General features: G+C 45.8%; 1 protein-coding gene across 4 annotated transcripts in view; it reads left to right on the top strand.

The window, feature by feature from the left end:
* Positions 1–21,361, top strand: part of fto (FTO alpha-ketoglutarate dependent dioxygenase) — a 124,542-nt gene extending 103,181 nt beyond the window's left edge. For 2 of the 4 annotated variants that reach the window (XR_005074738.1, XM_037095986.1), the window contains 2 exons: positions 18,438–18,578; positions 19,849–21,361. Coding sequence is in view for 2 of the 4 variants with exons in the window: in XM_037095986.1 (XP_036951881.1) it covers positions 18,438–18,578; positions 19,849–19,855 (148 nt within the window). In the remaining 2 variants the exon portion in view is untranslated. Of the gene's footprint in view, positions 1–1,152; positions 1,802–18,437; positions 18,665–19,848 lie in introns of those variants that run through there. The other 2 variants (XR_005074737.1, XM_037095987.1) reach the window with 2 other exon arrangements.
* The last annotated feature ends 646 nt before the right edge of the window (positions 21,362–22,007 follow it).

The following is a 22,007-nucleotide window of genomic DNA, read 5'->3' as shown; positions in this document are numbered from 1 at the left end:
AAGTATGCAAACAGTCACACTATCACATACATCTACATAGCTGCGCAATTACATTTACACTCAAAACGCTCATTACTTGTGTACACATTTATAGCACTTTTGCAAACACACGCTGGACAGACGCAGAAGAAATAGTTACATCAGCCAGCATCTATCCAGGCAGCTGCTTGCACACACGGACACACACACCTGGACATGTTGCGGTCCAGCATAGATCCCAAAAGAGTCCGAGTATACATAAAAGCAGGCGAGGCAGTGCAGGCAGGCTGTGTAGCGGACCAGTGCTTTCATCGATCTGAGAGGGTTCATTAGGTAAGTGCTGACATCACAGATTGATGTCTCTTTAAACCAGTGCCTGCCGAGGAGCTGACAAGGAAAATCAGCACTATTGACTCCCTTAGTGGTGTGTGTGTGTGTGTGTGTGTGTGTGTGCATGCCTGCATGCCTGCATGTGTGTGTGTGTGCAACATATCAGTGTGTGAACATACTTGCTTACATATTTGAGTGAATCAATGTCAGCGTGCACACATGTGCCAATAAAATGAACATGTGTGTACTAGTACTTGACGCACAGGTGTGTCTTTCAGTGTGTGTGTGTGTGTGTGCGCGTGTTTCCCCAGGCGCCACACTAAATACCCTTGTCTTTGATGGGATCCTTAGGTGTAGGTGTTCCCTAATGTTGCTAGTTATACACTCAGCCATGCGTCTAAGGAGCCTGTCAGCCCGTTTCTGCCTCTGCGCCACCATCCATCCATCTGCCATGACAGAGTGGGGAAGAGATGGAGTGGAAAATGGAGATGAAGAGTAAAAGAAAGAACATAGGGTGGAGGAGTCAGAGACAGACTGGATAACCTCTCTACCCATCAATATTTCATCAGCACATGTCGGAACTCTTTTTGGCAATTATGTTGTGCAAGTTTCTGACTAATTTGCAACCCGGAGAGATCCCTGGCATGGGGCTGCTTACATTTCATATGAGGCCTTGAGAGCTGTTTAGTTAAACTTTAGGATTTAGCAGTTCAATTTTTAATTTAGTGTTGTGGGATGAAAACAGGCTGAAAGTTGCCTCTGTTTCTGACCCCGGTCCCCTCACCCTGTACTTGTCGATTGATTTGAGATGTCGTTTGTATCTGATGTGTTTCTCTAATTAAGATCAGGGGAGAATCATTGGCATTGAGCGGCTCCACACGCCCATCGATCGGACAGGGAGGGGAGTCGGTGTGAGTATGTGAGGATAGCGTGGACAGGAGTGACAGGAATCAAACTGGTGGGTCGAGCCACAGCAACACCGGACCGAGTGAGACAGTCTGTATCGTGTTTTTCAAGGGTCACTTCAGGTGCAGTTTGGCACACAGGAATTTCACATCAAGGAGCAGATGACTTGCTGAAGAAGATGCAGAGAGAGTTCCCACAGCAGCTGGCTATTAAGATCATACATTTTCTATGTTCATGTAGCGTTTTTTTTTTTTTTTTTGCAGCCGCTTGTCTGCAGCTATTGTAATCCACAGCTACGTAGTCAATACTGTGTAATATACTTTAACAGAGTTGCATTGACATCTGGAGATCAACGGCTCACACCGGACTCAACAGTCTGAATCTCCGATTGTGATACAATAAACATTCCCTCCTCTAAAACACCACGGCACCACATCCTGCTGCTTTAAATGAGCCATTGATCAGCGCCTTTGGAACATGAACAGAGTGTCTTCACGTCCGCTCGAAATGTCTTTAAGCGGTCTATAGTCCAGGAGAAACAAAGGCAAATTGACTTTTCAGGCTTTAATATATCAATACTCAAGATGCTGTATTTTTTTTTTTTTTTTTTTTTTTTACAAATAAAGAAAAAAGTAAAACAGTTCAGAAAGTTTGCCTGTACTTTATTTTAGCCTGAGCTGAGCATAATGCAAAGTAAGTGTTTGGATTGTGGAATGTGCAGAACTGAAGGCATGAATCCCTTCCAGGCCCGCCACCACCGGAGGCACATCCCCATTGGCTGCCTCCGGGAGATTAAAGAGAATAATTGCCAGCTGATTGGCTGTTAAATATTTCATGGACCTTTGATGCACAGGGTGTTTGTATTACCTTTATCAGCAGGCATAATAATGGGATAGAGTTTGACACACTTAAGTAAAACAGGCTTTTTCACAGAGAAGGGGAGCTGCTGCTTCGGGTCTCAGCAGGAACGAGCCGACTGCAGCGAGGCGTCGGCGTCTTTTCAGAGCTGTGCAAAATGATTTTGAAACGTCCTTCTGTGAAGCTAATAAATTACACATATGAAAAAAAGCGAGTGGTGTGAACCCCAACCTGGGATCTGCAAGCTGACAGTTACGAGCTGCACAGCTGACTGAGCTAACTAGCTAACTGCAGCTACAGATAGCAGCTACTTTACTCATATGCTGCGGCCTAATTCTTTTGAGGATGAATTCAAAAGGTGCTCATTTCTTACATATGCACGTTACCTATTACATAATGTTTATTCAAATAATCAGGTACCATTGAAGGTTTCAGTTCATGGTACATGCATGTGAAGTGAACATATTAGAAACACATTTGAGTGTATGCACTGCAGTGCAACACAACACTACCGCAAAATACAGCCTCAAATAGTAGCATTGCATTGAGTAAACTAATAAATTGCAGACGGTGGCCTCCTCCGAACAAACTGATCATTAAACCTAAGACAGTGTTTTATTGCATTTGTCTTGTGACTCATTTGAAATTAAGTGATGTCATGCCTGCACACTATGTTTAATTCAAATCTGTGGACACCTTTCGTCTCTTCTCCAGCACAACCTGTGTTTTACCACCTTCCTGAAAGCAGTACATGAAAGCTAGTTGTGCCAACTCGTCCAAGATCAGGGACAGCTGCAGTTGACAGTCCCATGTTCATACCTCCGCCTGGTGACACTAATCTCTTCCTGTAGGTGACCTACCTCCTCATTCCCAATCTGTCTGTGTGTGTGTGTGTGTGTGTGTGTGTGTGTGTGTGTGTGTGTGTGTGTGTGTGCTGTGTGATGGTTTGCGGCGCATGTCTCCTCTGCGGTTCCGCTTCGGAGGTCCAGGAACGGTGAGCTTCTCATGGTTGTCACTTTGAGGTGGGAGAGCAATCATTTCCTTGGACAACAGTCCCGTCCTCATCCCTGCTTCCCGCCCGCTCGGATTAGTTCCTCTCGCTGAGAAGATTTGCATCCAAAATATTTTCCCCTTATTTATTTTTCCTCTATTTTTCCTGTTTGCTTTTCTTTACATCGCCTACCATCTGTGTTTCCTTTTCTCTGCCCTTCTCTGTTCCCTCCTCCTCGTTTTCCCCCGGACGCTGTAGAGCATTTTATTACAATTGTCAGAAAGAGTAACAATTCTATTGTGGGGTGATTACGACAGGGTGTTTTACCCACAGATCACCAGAGCAATTAAAATCTGTAAATAAGGCTACCCATGATGCCTCAGTCCAAACAATGGAGTCCCGTAGGAAGTGCTTGTTTGAAGGAGAACTGTGGAAGAGAGTTTCTCTCCCTTTGACTCTCTCAGTCTCCCTCTCTCATTAATTAGGAGACGCTCCTTCAACCCGACACGGCTGTGTCGATGGGCAGCTTTGCACAATCGCAGTGACACATATTTCAGACACCAGATGAAGTTGTTTACTTTTGTGTAAGACCTCGCATTACGCCACTGCACTTTGTCTTGCAGCATGGCAAAGATAATGCAGGCTACTGTAATTGTGCTGGCTACAGCTGTTAGGAAGAGAGGGGCCTGCACGAGCTGCTGCGAAGAGACAGACGAGTAGAAAACACTTACGCTTGCACATAAAGGGCTCACACACATAGACAACTAAATGAGATCTTTTTCTTGTTTGACAGAGGATTAGATTTTGTGGGCAATGAGGTAAGAGATAGTGAAACTGGGTTGGTAACATCTACAAAGTGGATTTTATTGGATGACCTGTTTGAACACTACAAAGTCGTTTGAGGAAGTCTGGCACTGTACGAATAGTGGACAAATATTTGAGTGCACTGGTTGTGCTTTTTAAGGCCCCTTAACTCCTGGCTGGTCTTTTGGCCTGGTTGACTTCCTTTCACTTGGCAGTGTAACATGTCTGCATCCTGGCACCACCAGAGGACAATGCTGCCAAATAACCGAGACAATGCTGCCAGGTAATGTCATATTCCTTGAGCAAACGGCTTAATTGGTGCTTAAGCTAACCATTAGCACAGACAGCAACTTTAATTCTGGTTTCGTAACCGGGGTTTGCGACCAACTACCTGGTTCACAGCAGTTCACAAAGTGATGCGAGCGCCGTCAACGCCACAACTTCTTTTTGGTGTTTCTTTTTCTTTGTAGAGACAAAAGGGCTCTTTGTAGTTTAGTGGGAAGACATGTGGAACATGTCATGTATTTGGTGTCAGGATGTGCGCGTACCGCTTCCGCAACCGCCCCCACCCTGCTTCATAAATTACTCACAAGCAGAGTTTGGGCAGGTTGGAGCAGAGGAACCAGACAGATAGAAGGAGGGACCGTGGGAGTGTTGCAGCCCGACACAGCACCGGCAATGATGCCAGGCTCTGTGGGCCTCACCAGAGGCTGTATGCCTTACCAAGATCCTGTTTACAGTCAGCCAAAGAAGCTGCCAGGCACCCATTTCCATAATGCTGCCTGCGGTCCTCTGCGGAAACTAATTCCTCTCTGCCGGAGATGTGCCATGATGCTCTGTACCTCTCTCACTTCGCATTCTGTGTCTTGTGTTTCTCTCTTTTGTTTCCATCTGTTTTCCTCCCATCTCATCTTTCCATCGCTCCTTATTTGCTATTTCTCTTTTTTGTTTCTTCCTCTGTCTCCCTCTGCACTCGTCTTTTCTTGGCTTTCTTCCAGCCCTAACCGGTTAATTCTGTCCTCTCCGGTAAATTTATACCAGTGATGCCAGTGTTTCAGGAACATGTTGTCACTCAAATGTTGCCGCAGCAAGCTGAATTAGATTGTTGGCATAATAACAAGATATCCCGCTGTGCTGACAAGGTGCACTCAGTATGTAGGTCAGTATAAAAGTTGTATATAGGTTGGTTGTGTGTTTCTATTTTAATGTGCGGATGCTGGGGCAGCTTGTACTCTACCTGTCCACCGGGAGAGTGGAAGCATGTACCGTACATCCAGAACATTGTTTATCTGGTCCTGTGTTGAAGTGTGTGTTTCACTCTGTACGTGTGTATGCATGTCTTTAGTGTAGTTTCCAAGTGTACTTTTTGTCAGCACGTAACTCTCTCCTTAACATCCATCTCGTCGTTTGCATGGTGTCTTCTTTTATCTGTGTGCAGGCCAGTGTGCCATGTCCACTCTGCTGTGTATTTGTGTGTTTCTGCACTCAACACATCTCTGCGTGAACCTGCCATCCTCAGCCTTTCCCCCCTGTTCTTTTTCTGTCATACGTTTGTGCTGATTTTTTTTTTCTTTTTTTTTTTTTTTTTTTCTGCTTCAGCCACTTGTGTAGTTGCCATGTTCCTGTGCCTGTACATCAGTGAGCATCTGCTCTTTCAACAAGGTCCCCATGGCCTCAAATGTCAGAGCAAGCAGCTGCCAGACAAGTGCATTGTGCAGCAGGCTTGTGTTTCGCCTCCTCCCATCCCTCCACTTCTTGTTCTGTGATGTTAACTGTGATTGAAAGTAAGTAGGCAGCAGCAAGTGGGGGAGAGCTGAGGGGACGGGTCTCTGCCTTTTTTTTAGAGAATTGGATTCCTGCAGTTTGGAGGAGGGACTGCTGTTACTGTTCTCCGGGGCTTTGGGGTCAGGTGTTCTGTTGTGCATTAGGTGCAGCTTCCTCTACCCTCTTGTGTGAAAGACCACTACAACGGGAACCCATTTGAAGCTTGTCCATATTGTGGTCCATGTACTGTAGGGTATCAGGGGACAATATTGTCTGCGTGTACATTTCCTTGTGTATGCTTTTACTTAATACATCTGCAGCGTAACATTTTAGACAATGCAGATCCCCCGTGCACTTCATAGTATGGATGGCGCTGCGAGATGTCACAGGACTCTTGTGTTAAAGCATATGTGGGCTTGCTGCACGTGTGTGTGTTTGTGTGTGTGTGTGTGTGTGTGTGTATGTATGAGTGAGTAGGTGGAGGATGGGAGCACTGAGGCGGAAGAGATGGAGGGTGAAGAGACAGGCAGGTACCCCCCAGGAGGGGGCCCGGGGGGCAGCGGGCCAGGGGTAGCCCCTCCAGCACACTCTGCTATGCTCTCAGACACTTCTATTGATTTGTCCAGCAGATATGGCCACAGGTTAGCTGCTCTGCTAAGTAGTGCTCTTTTCACCTCCCTTTGCCTGCAAACAAAGGCTGAACACAGGCCCAGTTTGACGTCAGACGATGTTGTTTCGTTAGCATCACTTTTTCTAGTCACACTATAGCTTCCCTCCCTGGCACTGAGCATGCAGGAACCATCAGGGGGCACTGTTAGACTCATTCTCGCTCTACAAAGCGACCCAACCCAAACCTGGCATGGTTCTCCATTGTCTTCTCCTGAGGCTATAGGAAGCCACAAGTTCACAGTCATGGCAGGTCTACAAGCTGTGCGAAAAGGCACTTTGGGTGTCAATCAATCCTGCACTTTCATGTCAGGATCCCAGAAAGTAGACGTCCCGTGTTAGTTCAAGCCTAAAGTAGATTAGTCCAAACAGCAGCTTGAAATTTTGCCCGTACTTTGCTATATGTGATCAACATGTGTAGTGAAGTGTAAAGTTTGAACCTGACAGATGTAGATGGAAGCCAAGGCAACTCTTGATCAGCCCAAGACAGTTCATCTCAGTGCCAAGCTCTTATGTGATCGAAAGAAAATCAGTCGGCAGCACCTCTGTGCTCGCTGACAGACGGATGAATCGAGGCTTCAAAAGGCCTCATTGGTGACACATTAACATGAGCCGAGCTTCCTGGAGGACTCTGAATTCTGAGCTGTCACAGGTGGCAGATGAGATAAAGCTACTATGCTGCTCCGCTTGTTTCGTAACATAACCCAAGTCGTGTTGAGAAGAAAATTGGCACCTGCTTGACAGCTATTAAAAAGCAGTTCCAGAGATTTGAAGGAGAGTTGTTGTAACGTGTCTTGTATTGTTAATTAAAAACAATCTCCTCTGCGTCATCATCAGCGTTTCATGTGTCCGATGTCAGAACAGGTGTGAGGGTACAACAATGAACAGTGAAAGAAGGAACCGCGAGGGTGTGGGTGAAATACAACTTCCCACGCCTAAATTGCAAGCCAGTATGCCCTTACAAGACATTGCAACATGCTTTATCATTGTTAATTACAAAACTGCTGTGTTGGACAGCATGATACCAGCTCGACATATTGTTTGTTTTTCTTATTGCACATAGCTGCATGTCATTTATCATGGCAGAAAGCCAGACTTGTTAGTGAATGTTAAACTGTGCCTCTTTCAGATGAGAAATTGAGGTTATTACCAGCGGTGTCAGCCATAAACAGTCTGCTTTACAGGCTTAGGACCTCCTGCAACATTGGAGTGAATAGGACAAGCATCTGAAAATACATTGTATTATATTTTCTAATCTCGTCATCTAGACCTCAAGTTCTGTCTCAGTGTATTGACAAAGATATCACTGTATAAATCCCTGCGTAGCTCTTTTTTTTTTTTTTTTTTTAAATATTACTGCAACATTTAACAAATTTAAATGGCAGCCAAGTGGTTTACATCAGATTGCAAGTCAAGACGAAAACAAAAGCAGAGATCCTGTGGCCTCAAAGGTGCCGAAGATGTCATGTTTGTGCCAGAAAAAATGGAAGTGTGTGTGTCAAAAACATATTAAAATGTCAAGGGTACTGTATTACAAAAAGAAAAATGTGAACACAAGAGAAAAGAAGTCACATACTGATATTAAACATGCGTGGTGAAAGGGGGACCGCCTGCAACCTTATGTGACCCCATTCAAAAGTGCGTCAGTTATTTTAACACCTGCACAGAGTTTGATAGAGTGACTCATCAGTGGTAAACTAAGGTGTTGCCAGCTGCATAATTAAATACGGAAGATGCAGTTGACTTGTTCACAAAGAGCTCCTGCTACATCTCGACCTTCCACTTCTAGGCACGGGCTTCTAGGCACTCATAGATGCAGCTACCAACACAACTTACCTGCAACATGAACAGGGAGGACAGGGACTAATTGCCAGGACAAATGTTCCCGACTGCAGGGGTTTGCAGTTGTCTGGGCCCGGTCCAGGCCCTGTTTATCTCAACCTCTGTTGGCAGTCATACACACACCACACACGCTATGCTCTGATTTAACCAGAGGCAAAGCCCCCACCAACCCACACTCTCTCTCATCAAAGATTCATAAAGGCAAGGTTCTCAATGATTTTCTGTCTCTTCCCGTATTCACAGCTTGTTGTCCTCACCCTCCCTGTCTCCTGCCAGTCAGGCAGCGGAAGTCAGGCGGAATTACGGCTGAAGTGGCCGCTGGCTCCCAGAGTGTGTGCGTGTGTGTGTACGTTGGTGTTTGTGTAGTTGCCGGGTGTGTGCTTGAACTATTAGGCGTGTAGGGAGACATGGGGGTAGGAGGGGGGCAATAGGGCAAGGGGACGAATGGACAGTGACATGTTGATGTTGTACTAAAAATGTTAGGAGGCCCCCATGCAGAGAGTGGAGTTAGACCCCGCCCGCTCTCCTCTTCCCCTCTTGCACTCCTTCCGCTGTTCTTTGTCTTCCGCCCCAACCCCTGAGCCCTGCACGTCGTGGCAGCTTCCACACTGGATCTGAAACTAGCTCATTCAGAGCCCCAGTCACCAGGCCCAGGGCACACCATCTGTAGCCCTCTGAGTCCTTCCGTGTATGTGTGTGTGTCTATGTTAAGTGTGTGTTTACCGCCTTCTATATGTGTGTGTCTGTTTGCATGCAAGCGTTACAAGCATGTGTGTGTGTGTGTCTGTGTGTGTGTCTCTGCGAACCCAAACCACCGTGCCTCAGCCTGTTAGTCTTGCTACTTACCAGGCTTAGCCAGATGAGGGCCACTCAGCCGGGATCTAATTCCTTCGACTCTGGCAGCACTTCACTCCTGGCTCTTTTTGCCTCTCAAGTGTGCATCTGTGACCTTGGCTGACATCGAAGGGGGTTAAACTGTGCACTTGGAGATGTGGCCACAGCGATTGAGTTGTAAGCTAGTTTTTGGATCAGAGCTTTCGCACAGCCATCTGGGCTTCTACGGGGCTCAGGAAGAGGTTATCCCTCTCTTACTCCCCACAGCTGACCCCGGATCAGCCGTAAGGGCAGAGACTTTAGTAAGAGGCATCCTCGCCGGGATAGGTAGAGCCGAGCAGGGATGTTTGTGGAATGGAAATTAAAAGAGGAAACCAATGAAGAGAGTTGATCTGCATTCGCACAAAGGTTGTAATCCCTGTGTTTTTATTGTGCCGAGTGCTGTGTGTGGCATCTGTCTTATTGTTGTCCGTTGTGGCACACTAGCTATGCCAGTGTGTCATCGTTTTCTTTGACTCACATCTGTATCGGTATGAAAAAATGCGGGTGCCACCGAAGACAAAAGGCCAGGTTCTACGAAACACAGCTCTCGGTCTTGATATTGTCACTACTAACAGAACATTATCAAGTACCTGTTAGACCACAAGAAGCTTTTGTGTCAACACCCAAAACAACTTTCAGTGAGTGATTTATGCTCACGCCTACGCAAACAGCACACCAGCTCATCTGCGTAGGCAGGTACATATGTACTCATACACACACCCACATGCACACCATTGTACAGGCTGGCTGTGTGCGCTCTTTGTATCCTGTTTGGTGCAGCGCCTCAGGGCCCAGCCTGGCTGCTCCTCCACACAAATTGCTGGCTGTTCACAGCGTTTTAAATGCGGAGGCCCTTTAATTACACTATTTACTTAATAGGGTGAAACAAAACTCGTGTTCACGCAGCAGGAGCACCAGGTGATGCAGAAGTTCAAACACCTGGCGGTAAGCACTCCTCTGGCATGGACGCATGACACACATGAATGCACACACGCTTACATCACTGCGGTGCAACTACTGCTAGGCCTTTCCCAGGCTCCGATGAGAAGCTTCGCTGAGTTTGGGACTTTTACTTTTGTTTGTTTACAGGAAAAAAAGAAATGCATCTGGGAAAGTGCGAGTCACAAGTTACTGTATACCCAGCCTGACATTTTCAGAATGAGTTCACCCCGTACTGTAAATAGAATGAGTGATGGTAGTTTTAGTTGCTGACTTATGGCAGCTGCCAATGTGGGATGTGGGAATGTGGACATCTTCTACTGTCTGCTACTCATATTTTTGTACATGCAAAGGTTAATTTAAAAAACAGAAACCAGCTGAAACAGAGTAAATGTCCTGCCAAAAAAAAAAAAAATCACTCTGATGTGACAAGTCAAAACTGAAGTGATATAACTTTTAAACAGAACAGATTTACTGGTGTGTTCTTTTCTTCTCTCTACATATACACATTTTTTTCATGCATTTCTGATGACATTTTTCAATTTCGTTGTTGTGTACAGCCCCGATACTCAAGAAGTTGGGAAGCTGTGTAAAACACAAATGAAGAAAGAATAAATCCTTTCATAAAAGAACCGTGTTTACCGACAACAGTTTTACGAGGCGTCCCGGTGTCTTAATATCCTTTATATCATCACGTGTTTTTTTGTTTTTGGACGTCACCCCATCCTTGAACGAATGAGCCTGTTGAGGATGCCCCTGTCTTTACGCAGTCATGACTCTATCACCTGTTACCAATTAACCTGTTTACCTGTGTAATGTTCCAAACAGGTGTTTTTCCCAGGCTTGAGGAAGGCTCTGTCCCAACATGTTGCTGCTATTTGTGGCGGGATAAGCAAATATTTACAAGAATCAATTAAGTTTATCAGGGAAAAGCATTTAAGTATATTGTTTGTGTGCTGTTTTGAATTGTGTTTTACGTTGCAAAGGATAAGGAAATTATGACAGTCTGTTGTTTGTTTTAATTTTGTTACAGTTAATTATAAAAAATAACAAAATGTATCATAAATCAGTGTGAGATGAAATTTTCCCTTTTATTTGCTCTTTGATTGTCTATGATGATGGTCATATTATAGCCTACGCGTAGACCTGTCCAATTTATGGGGTGTGAGATTTACAACTGTTTCTGTAGGGCGTGTTTGCTGTCACTGGTTCGTTGAGCCATATATGTGATCTCATCATGACAAACGTAGTCAACAATGAGCTGACTATTTGAATGCAGTTTGAACCAATTGTATTATGTACGAGAAGCACTTGTTCTTGTAGAGTTGTTTGTTTAAATGGAACAACAAACTCAGTGTCTTCTCTTTTTTTCAGAAAGTAGTTTAATATGTTTCTGAAACCTAATAACTGTTGTGCAGCAGTTTAAAGCTTCTATCTCACAGTTTAACTTACACAAAGGCTTCAGAACTTAACACCACATCCCTCGGAGCGAGAAGGATGACTTGTAACCAGGCAATTGAAGTTACAATAGACTATAATTAGCTAGGCCAGATTGACCCCGCCATTGTCACCTGAAGACAGGTGGGAATTGTGCCCACGTTGGATCGACCTTATCATGTGACTGGGGTCAGGTGTCGTCCAATGGCTCGGCTCTATAGCTGTTGAGGCAAGCCTCATCCATCACCAGCTTTATTGCACCATTCAGATGATGCCCACAAGGCACTGACTGGGAGGGGGGCACGCGGTGGATGAGGGTTAAAAATGATCGTTTTACAAGAACACTCTGAGAACAAGTTTTCACAGCAACGGTGTGCCCTGGAAAACTAAGAGTTAGTGCTCCCAACGCCACAGTAACCCTCTTCCTGATTCCCTAACAGCAGATTTACAGCCTTTCGAACTCCAAGCTGTGAAAAAGTGCAATCACTCGCAGGCTCGTAACCTCTTTACCCTCGCCATCAAGTCCTCGCGTTGCACCATTCGCTCTCCTGGGCTTTATAAATAAACAGCGTCATCAGGAAAAACTTCGGTGTCTCTTTAGAACCAACTCTAATTAGTTTTGCCTGTATATATCAAAATGTCTCACTATGGTATTTGGCCACGTGTGGCTCATTTGAGGACTATGATGGAGAGGGTTGTTGTGTTGAGCTAGGCATCCGTCCCCGCTGAGTGTATTCCTTTGGGTGTTATTGGCGAGGCCCAGAGTAAACGTTTGTTTTTTTGCCCTTTCTTTTTTTTTTTTCACTTTTCCTTCAAGACAGCTGCTTATGTTGAGCTAGCCTGTAGCCCGGCACAGGTGGCTAGTAGGCCAAAAGCTGCAGTCACTCTCATTCCTCCCCTGTCAGCCTGGAGCACAGACACACACACACCCACACACACACACACACACACACACACACACACACAGGCTCACTAACTCTCTCCTTGACTCTTTCTTCCCCTCAAACATACACACACACTAACACACACAGATCCAGAGCCTCGGGGGGTGATCTGTCTCCCCACCCCTTGTCGGAAGAGTAAACGGCCAGGAGGGCCCTATCTGTTTGTCCTTTTCCTGCCTCTTTTTTTTTTATTAGAACCTGATTGCATTTGAACAATAGTTGTCTGCTCGTAAGTTTTGCGCCTGTGTTGACATTAGGGCCACATTCCATCCCATAGCCCGAGGAGGAGCAGGCCAGGGTGTTCGGTAATTTGTTACGCTGTTAAGCACCTAATGGACGTCCACCTGGTTTTTGAGAGCAGTAGCTGTAGTTCAGGAGCTCGCCTCCTTTGCACTTCCAGACTGCAATAGTGTTTTATTGCCTCCAATTATGAAGGCTATTTAGAGGCTACCTGGCTTTGTGTGTGTTTTTCAGTTACATCTGGTTCACCCTGCTCTAGACGGGGCAGCCAGCCAGACCACATCAAACACACTTAGGGTGTGAAAGAGGCAAGGGGCTGTGCAGGTACAACGAAACTACCCTGTTTCTGCCGTAGGCTCCGAGCAAGTTTGCATGCAGTAGATTGCGTAAACGCAAACCCTGGCTCTGGCTGGGCCCGCCAGTAATGAGCCTTATTTGTTTCATGTGGTTTAATGAGCAGCCCAGACTGCAGCTGGCAAAAGAGACACCTCACACAGCATGAGGAAGGAGCTGCCCCACCCAGAGGTACCCACGTTCCTCGGCAGAGTCGTTGTCCCCAGCAGCAGCAGCAGCAGCAGCAGCAGCAGAGTCATGGTGGCATGTGGGGGGGAGAGCATTGAAAGCACCATGCAGCACCCACCTCGTCTCCTGAAAACCCCCCCTCACCCCTTTTTGCTAATGCATTTTTGTGTGGTTTCCACCACCATTAATTAAAGGGGAAAAGAGTGCATCAGATGTTAGTTTTATTAGGCCAGGCTCCTTAGAGGGAATCAAAATGAAAGGAACATATGTCATGCATCTGATGACTCCCCCCCCCTTCCCTCTCCGTTTCGCTCTCCACAATTGCCCACCTCACATACTCACAAAGTGTACAGTCAGCAGCTGTCTGCAGACACAATAGCGTTTGATTGATCCTGAGGAAACGGTTAAGACACAGCCCTGCCCACGCTTTCTGGCTGGCTGGCTCACATTCTGCACCACTTTACACATAACGCTGAATGTGGCAGTGATTGGGATAATGGGAGTTGGGGATGGTGGGTGGGGATCTGAGGCTCTGTTTCAGGCTATAATGAGAACAGCCCTGAGAGTTCACAGGACCCCTCGGAGTCTTGGGTGGTGCAGGTTGCGATCCAAAGCCTGACACTTCACAGGTTGAGCCTTGTTCTTCACATCTCCCTGTTATACTGTCCTCTGCATGACACAACTAATATCCTGCGCAGCACGGTAGAAAGATAGGTATGTAGATAAAAGCTATCTGTCCGTCTCTCACTCGCCCATTATGTAACTGTACGACATACAAAGACTGATGTGCTCAATCGCTCGTTTCTTACACAACATGTTATAGATACCGAACATACACGGATAATATACTTCTTTCTTTCTTCTCTTTCTGTGGGACGTGATTGCATGCCTTCCCTTCAGGGGCAAGCTGATTTATGAGACACATGCCTGTTTTTTCATGACTTGTTTGATTGCATTCTCAGCTATCGGGCACTCCGGTTGCCAAAACCATAAAAATTCACACCTGCACAGGATTTCTAGAGTCAGATGAAGCGCAGGCGGCACATGAGGAAGCAGGTGACCTGAGGTATTTTGCTTCCCCTTGATCGGAACAGGCATATAATACACCTCAAAACTGGCACGGATGATTGATTGATGCTCTGCGTCATTTCATCTTCAGGCAGGCTTCACTTTGATGAAGCCAATACATCGGGCATGGCTCATAATAACATCTTAAATACAGACTCCATTAATTTAGCACCTTGTGGGTGCAGCTCATATTTTGGCGATGATCCTCAGTGCACCGTGACTGTGCAAAACATTCAGGCGTTCGTTGGAGCAGATCTGTCATTAGCAAGTTGTAGTTTAGATTTTTATGGGTGTTTTTTTGTTTTTGCTCTGCCTGATTTCTTAAAATGCAAGCCAACCTCAACCGAACCCCACAGCTAGACCTTTGTTATATATATTTTTTGAGTACTTAGATGATCCCTAATGTTGAATCTACTGATCTGACAGTTGACAATTGAGGTGCTGTTGTGGTCTCAAGAGGTAAAGCCACTGAACACAGGGTTGGGGGGTTTGATTTCTTAACTATATTTTGGGGTGAAGACATGGACAGATGGGCGGGCCGGGACCCATCAGTACGTGAATGTGGGGCAAAAACCTTGTAGACAAAAGCGCTAAATAACTATAGCCTTTTACCAGTCAGACACATCCAGTTTACAATATATATCCAAGCCACTTTCAGTCCATTCCTAAATGCTTCCCATCAGCATAGTGTGACTCCACCCTTGACCTGAAATGATGTCCTGAGTCAGGCAGCCCAAGCTGCCGAGTCCCATGTGGTTACAAATGACCTCCTGTAACAATAATGCAATAAGCGTTGTCTCCTATCTGCGTTCTCGGGGTTCTTTTTCACTCGGGCCTGACACAATTGTGCATTTATCAGTGTAATTGCTGGAGTTGGAAGCACTGATGTTGTCTATTAGGCGGATTTCCATCCTGTTAAGAGCAGAGGGTCTTTTAATGTATGGCCCCGCTTGAGTGTACCGCTACACAATTACGCACCGGCCAGAGATTGAGTGGGCTGATGATGCTGATGACTGTGATGGTCGGTCCTGGTGGTGATGGCCGTGATGATATCGGACCACCGTGCACTCTCCTAACAAGCCTTTCAGAGAGAGAGACTCAGAGCAAAACAACAAAGTGAAACCGAGGTTAATCATTTTATTTACTCGCTTTTCTCTCCCTCTCCTCCACCCACCTCTCTCTCCCCTTCTCCCTCTCCTTTCTTTAACCAAGTGATGGAGCCTGGACCATGGAGCAAGTGTGTGTGTGTGGGTGGGGGTGGGGATCGATGGGGAGCACATTACAGTAAAACGTATTGATTAGGAGACCTGCGAGCAGTGTGTTGGAGATGGTGGAATGATGCAATGCTTAAAGGAATTTATCCTTTGACTTTTACATTAACCTTTTATTGACTGCTTTGCCTGTCCATAATTAACACTCACTTTAGCTAAAGTGGTTAGTTTGAGCGCAAAGGGGGCTCCGGCCCTTATTGCAGCGAGGGGCCGTTGGAGCTGCCGCCCCAGCTGCAGTTCAAGTGCACTGTGCTGCGTGGAGGGAAAGGCCTCTGTGGAATAGAGGCGATAGAATCCTAGATACCTTTCACATTAGCATACCATTTGAGCGGGGGCCTGCCAGGCTATAAGGTTTCAGGGCAAATTGAAATGAGTGATTGTGTTGCCAATCTCTCTTGACCGAGCGCCAGATGGGATAGTTAGGCCCATATCTGTCTGGGGTTAATCCATTGGAACAGCCCTGACTCACAAACGCATTCTGTGCCTGCTCAACGACCACCCCCCCCACAGTCCCCCCCACAGTCCCCCCCACATGCACACCTCTTTGTCTTTGACCTTAACTTTAAGGTGGGCTGTTCTGCCATGGGAAAGTCTTTTGGTGAGCCTTGTTTGTACGTCACTGTGGCTTACACTGAATTTCTAGCGAGAGCCCAGGAGAGCTTAAGGCACCTCGCTTGATATTGACTTTTTGTTTGGTTCCATTTTAGTAGTCAGGAGACGGCACTCCGTGAACAGTGGTAGATTGTGTAAAAGTGTGTGCTGAATTACCTGCACTATATTATCTTTGATAGTCTTCCAGTCTTGATATCTTCTATATCTCTGGTAAACCAGGAGCCTTCTATTTGCAAGCTAATGGTGCAAGATCCCCTGTCAGATAAATTCAGCGGCTGCGCTGAAGGCGACTGGTCGAATACTGGTTTTACGGTATGTAGCCTTTCATTATGAGTCAGGGCGGCAGAGAAGAGGCGAGTGTTTTCTCTCACAGCTCTACGGTATGCATACGTAATCGGACCGAATCAAAGGCCTGGGATCCCTTGGCCTATGGTGTCCTCAAGCTGATGTCAGCAGAACCACACAGTGTGTGTGTGTGTGTGAGTGTGTGAGTGTGTGCTGTCTGGGTCAGTTTGCACTCTCCCTCTCTCTCTCTCTATTGCACACTCTGTAGATATGTATGCCAGCCATGTCCTCCTCCTCCGCCTCCTCCTTCTCTGAAGTGGCGCTTCCTTTAATTCGCACCCTAAATAAATGATGAGAACATTTAAACACACGGCTCGTCGCAAAGCCCCAAGGTCGCCTAATCGTATTATTTATGAAGTGATGTGCTACATAATGGTACTTAGTGCATGTTAACAGATGCTATTATCAGGCCCTGATCCAGAGCGCAGAAGATATATTGAAACAGTGGATGTTAATGCTGCTCCTCACCGCCGTAATGCAGCAGCTCTTTAAAGGGCTAACCGCACCAAAATGCAGCACTTAGGCCGAGAGCCAGTTGAACATTAAGTGGCTCCGGTGAAAATATATAACCACAAATTGTGGCAGCCCCCGGCTGTCCCCTGACAACTTTAACATCCCCTCATCTCATCCATAACCGACCCCCATATTCTTCTCTTGAGCTGTCCGTGTCCTCTCCGTGTGCCTCCCTTAGTCACCGGCCACAAGGTGGTGGTGGTCGTGTGTGTGTGTGCGTGCGTGTGAGCGGGTTAGTTGAGGTTTTTTCAGGGTGTGGACGGGGTAAAGGGATATGATATGACAGACCCTGGCATAATGACTGAGTGGGGAGTCTCAGTGGCCTTGTGGCTTCAGAAGGAAACTCCAGCGCTCACACACGCAGTCTCGACACACACAACATATAAATGCCATCCTCCACCCCCTCCCCTCTGCACCTCCAGGTCAGGGGTCACTCTCATCTGTCAGGAGGCAGAGGGAGGGCAGATTTACAATGACAGCAGAGAGCAACACCAAGTCACCGCAGTAAATATTTACACTGGTCTGACAAAAGATGTGGCTAAGGTCTGTGGGGGTTCCGAACACTGTAGAAATTGCAAGTAACCCCCGGATTATTAATCATATAAAGAAATCCTGCGGTGACATGAGAAGGCTGGATTTCTCACTGCTCTGTCACGACTGCAACAACAGAGAGTGATGTTCCTGTGATAGCATCCCGCTGCATGTGCCTGTGTGTGTTGTGTAAGACGAATGGGGCATTAATCATGATACATGATATCACGGTTTCTCATCAGCTTGATACTGGTGCTGCCGTTTATGGCTTTTGAAATACTTTCATGACACATCGCTTTCCGCCCACTCTCTCAGCTCCGGTTTGGCTCGACGGGGCTGTACTTGGCTCGAAGGTTTTAAAACAGAAAAAAAAAAAAAAAGTCACAGAAAAGGAGGCAGAAGTCATGTAAACATCAACTATTTAAACTGCCAATAACAATGTGGAGAAGAAAGAAGTATCTGACGTCTCTTCCAGTCTCTTTTATGCACACAGACACACTCACTCTCATATCCTGGGGGCTCTAATTGGACCCGGTGTTATTAGGAGTCATAAAAAAAAAAAGGAGAGGAAACACAGAAGCCGGCTGCCTCCTGGTCAAACACACAACACCCACTGTGTGTTTAGGGACGAGTTAAAACACACACACGCACACACACATGTCATTGACTAAACAACTTGACATTTCTGGGGCTGACCCCTTTAGAGCCCCCAGCGGTCAGTCCAGATGGAAAGATATCTGTTCATCCTCACCTACCAAATTCAACTGCTCGTCAGCCAGCACTAGCTACTGGGCATTCAAAGGAATATTCTGGATCCGCAGTTACAATTACACACAGGTAAAGAAACAAAACTCCCAGTATAGCAGCTGTTACTGCGACATCATAGCGCACATCTCAAAAAATAGAAGTTTTGTCGGCGACCTGAGACGCGTGCCGTGACGCTGTGGAGTTGCCAAGGAGTTAATGGTTGCGCTTGTTTCCTGTGTCCTGTCGCCTCAGGTGCCACTCAAGTCTGGCCCAGACGTTACCCCCCGAGGAGGCCCCAGTGGACCGGCCGTTCTGGGGTGTGGATGACCCCGGCATGCCGCTGCCCTTTGATCTGGCTGACATCATCAACAGAGTGGAGTCGCTGCTCTGGAGGTGGGCCCAAGATGTCTAAGTGTGGAAATGTGCTTATGTACATGTTGTGTACATGTAGAGCTCATGAAGCATTTATTCGCTCACAGGTGGTTAACTTGTTTATTCATGACTTCATTTTGTTGTTGAATAATGTCTCTGTTCTCACATGAATTCACTCAGACACATGATGCAGTTATTTACAGTCCAATGTATGACGAGTCAAGTCACACGCTGTAAAAGCTGTCCCGAAGCACAGGCAACCTACATGTGGCCACTGTGGGGTTTGGAAAAAAGAACATGGACAGTAGAGAGCATACCTCCCCTTTGATTCAGTCAAGCATAATCTAATACCAAACTCTGTATCCGTCGACGATCACCAGATCTGTAACAGCCAACCACTGGACAACAGAACAGTTATGAAATCACAATCTCCGTTGTGGGAGAATAATACAATTTATATTAAAATCAGCCTCAAATTCTATTCATTCATCGAGGCCTGCCACCTAAATATGTCTGATTCTTTTCAGAAAAGATAAGTGCAATATGCCCTGAGAAATGGACGACAAAGAAAGTGAGAAAAACATTTCTGGACCTGTCCTCCCTTTAAGTTTGATGGAAAGCCATTGAGTTGTTTTGGTGTCACCATCCAGACAAACATCAAATGGACACAGCATAGACGTAACCTCCTTGGTGGAGGTAATAAATGAATGACTGCGAATGACTTTGTCAACGACTCAACATTTTCGTTGTCACCTTTTTATTCTTGGGTGCTGCAAAAAGTGAGGGCTCCTAAGAAGTTTGTCCTGGTGTTGACTTTTGATTTACAGACCTAGACACACCTGCTGTCACATATCCAATGACCCCATTCCACAAAAAGGTTAGGACGCTATATAAACATAAATGAACGCAATGTGATAATTTGCTAATCCTTTTTGAGGGTACAGACACAACTTAAATAATTATGGACTGGACGTTTTACCGCATCAACATCTTGGTTCTTTGTAAATATAAGCAGAGACCCTGCCCTCTGCCGGTATTATCATATTATTTTGCGGCGTTCTGGACGTTTCTGGGCATCAGTGATTCTGCAGGCAGATAATAGATTGTTGAGTCTCATCATCGTGCTGACAACCGGGGAAATGACTCTCGACAGTCATCTTTGAAAGTAGAATACACAAAAATCCTGCATAGTGAGCCTTTAAGTTCACTTTGGAGGAGGCCTGTTGTCCAGTCATTCGTATGTATGATGAAAATTAAATAACAAAGGTACATCTTTTTCCTTTTCTAACAGGATGTAAGGGATGGATAGAGGATTTGAGAGAGACCAGAATTAAAAACCCACCAGCTCTTCTGAATGTGGGGGGGCCCCACATCAGCTGAGGGAACGGACCACTGAAGACACCACCGTGTTTTGATCCCGCAGATATCAATTTCCTTTTGATCGGGGCATCTACATCTACCCCCCTCCCCCCCACCCCACCCCACCCCACCCATCCAACCACCCACTCAACCCCAATCCACCCTCCACTCCCTATCGCAGCCACGCCATCTTTGAGTCGGCTGGAAAAGGAAACCAGACCACCACAGTAGAACCACAATAGTGCTTCAGTAACGTGCTAACAACGCCAGCTTAGCGACAAGCTACTAGTGTCACAACGGTCTAACGAAAAAACAATAAGTGGAGCCTGCATTTCAGTGTTAGCATACATTGTGTAACTATTTATTATTTCAGTGTATTCTGTTACTTAATCTCATGTAACCCAGACACGCTTTTATCAGTGGATTGACTCATTCTACAGTAGTCGGAGTACAGTACATACATATATGCTTTCTATCTGTCACACAGTGTTATAATACAGTATCTAATGGTAAAAAAAAAGAAAAAAAAAGGAACAAAGAAGACAACTCACTTTGCTCACATGGTATTGCATTCTTCTTCACTTGTGTATAGTTACCCCTTTTTATTGTGTTCAACGGTGGAACGAGACCAAAGAAAGATTTTTGAGTAGAAAGTTACGAATGTCACCCAACGGAAAACATGAAGAATGTTGTTTAGTGTTTACTGTGCGATGGCGTGCTCGTGCCATACCGATGCGTGTTTGTGTGTGAGCGTGATAGTGTGTGTGTGTGTGTGTGTGTGTGTGTGTGTATGTGAGCCTGTAGGCAGCCTGCCAGTTGTTTGTTCTTGAAGATATGCATATGGAGAAACAGAGACTAGCAGCGGGGCCCCTGTGCTTCTGCTCTGATGAAAGGCAGCGCTGATAGGAGTGACCCCGGAACACAACCGCCGTTTCTCATAATTACAGCTGTTCAATCGCTTTTAATTACTCTTAAAGTGTGTAGAGCACCACGTTCCCCTGTAATGCTGCGGGCCATCCGAGAGAGCGACAGAAAGATCCGGCGCTTCTGACAAAAAATTCCACTTTCATAGAAAAAGCTGAAAGGGTGGAGAAAAGGGGGCCGACGTCAAAGCAGTGTAGCAGCCCTCCTCGTTTGATTCCTTTTTCTCTATCTAGTTCATGATGAAGTAGGGATGCTGTTTACTATTAAAAATGCAGAATGCACTCCTTTTTTTACTTCTGAAGTTTTTTCCAAGATGTTAATGGTTGCCAAACGCTGTTCTTCTTGCTTCTTCTTTTTGCTGCGCCTCTGTTGTTTGTTGTCGTCGGAGAGATTTGTTTGTAGATCGGCAGTAGCGTTGACTTGTTTGAATCACTCTGTGCTCCCTGCGCCACAGCTTGTCTGTCTGAAGCAATAGGAATGGCAGTAAAATAAAAATAAAAAAACAGTGTTTTATCCAACGACCTGCGTGCCTCTGTTATTTGTGTGCCTTTGTCCATTATTTATTATTTTTTTTAAATTCCTGGTAGATGACACACACATGACAGGTACGTTTAGTCAAACACGCACGTGTGTTTCAGTTTTGATTGATTGACTTTATTCTAATATTTTCAGTCTGACCTTAAACCTTGCCAACACATTCAAGCATGTGTCTCTTTCCTCTCCCTCTGCAGTGAAGGTGAGTTACTGTGCTGTGAAGCTACCTCTCCCAGTAATCTCTGTTATCCTCAAGGTAAATTGGCCAGTAATGGACAAAGATCCCGTATTTGGTGGGATAGCTCACCGGCAGGGAAATTAGCTCAAGTATATCCACACCAGAACAAGGTCAAACAGTGTTAACAAAGCACGGTGGGACTACCAGTGATTTCTAATATTTGATGAAGTTCCTCTGAGTACCCGAGGAGTCTTTCAAATAAACATACTTTCCAGGTAATTTCCCACAGGGGAAACATTCAGTCTTCCAAGGAACTTAAGAAAAAAGCAGATAAATGTTAGTTTTATGTTTCAGACCATGAGGAGCACGCTGCTTTCTTTCCACCTGTCAAATAATTCACAAGTCCAAAAACACATTTTCCATAAAAACTGAATATCTATGAAGGAAAAACAACT

This window comes from Acanthopagrus latus, chromosome 4 (genome assembly GCF_904848185.1).
Source record: "Acanthopagrus latus isolate v.2019 chromosome 4, fAcaLat1.1, whole genome shotgun sequence".
Lineage (NCBI taxonomy): Eukaryota > Metazoa > Chordata > Actinopteri > Spariformes > Sparidae > Acanthopagrus > Acanthopagrus latus.
This window is presented reverse-complemented; position numbering and strand designations above follow the sequence as displayed.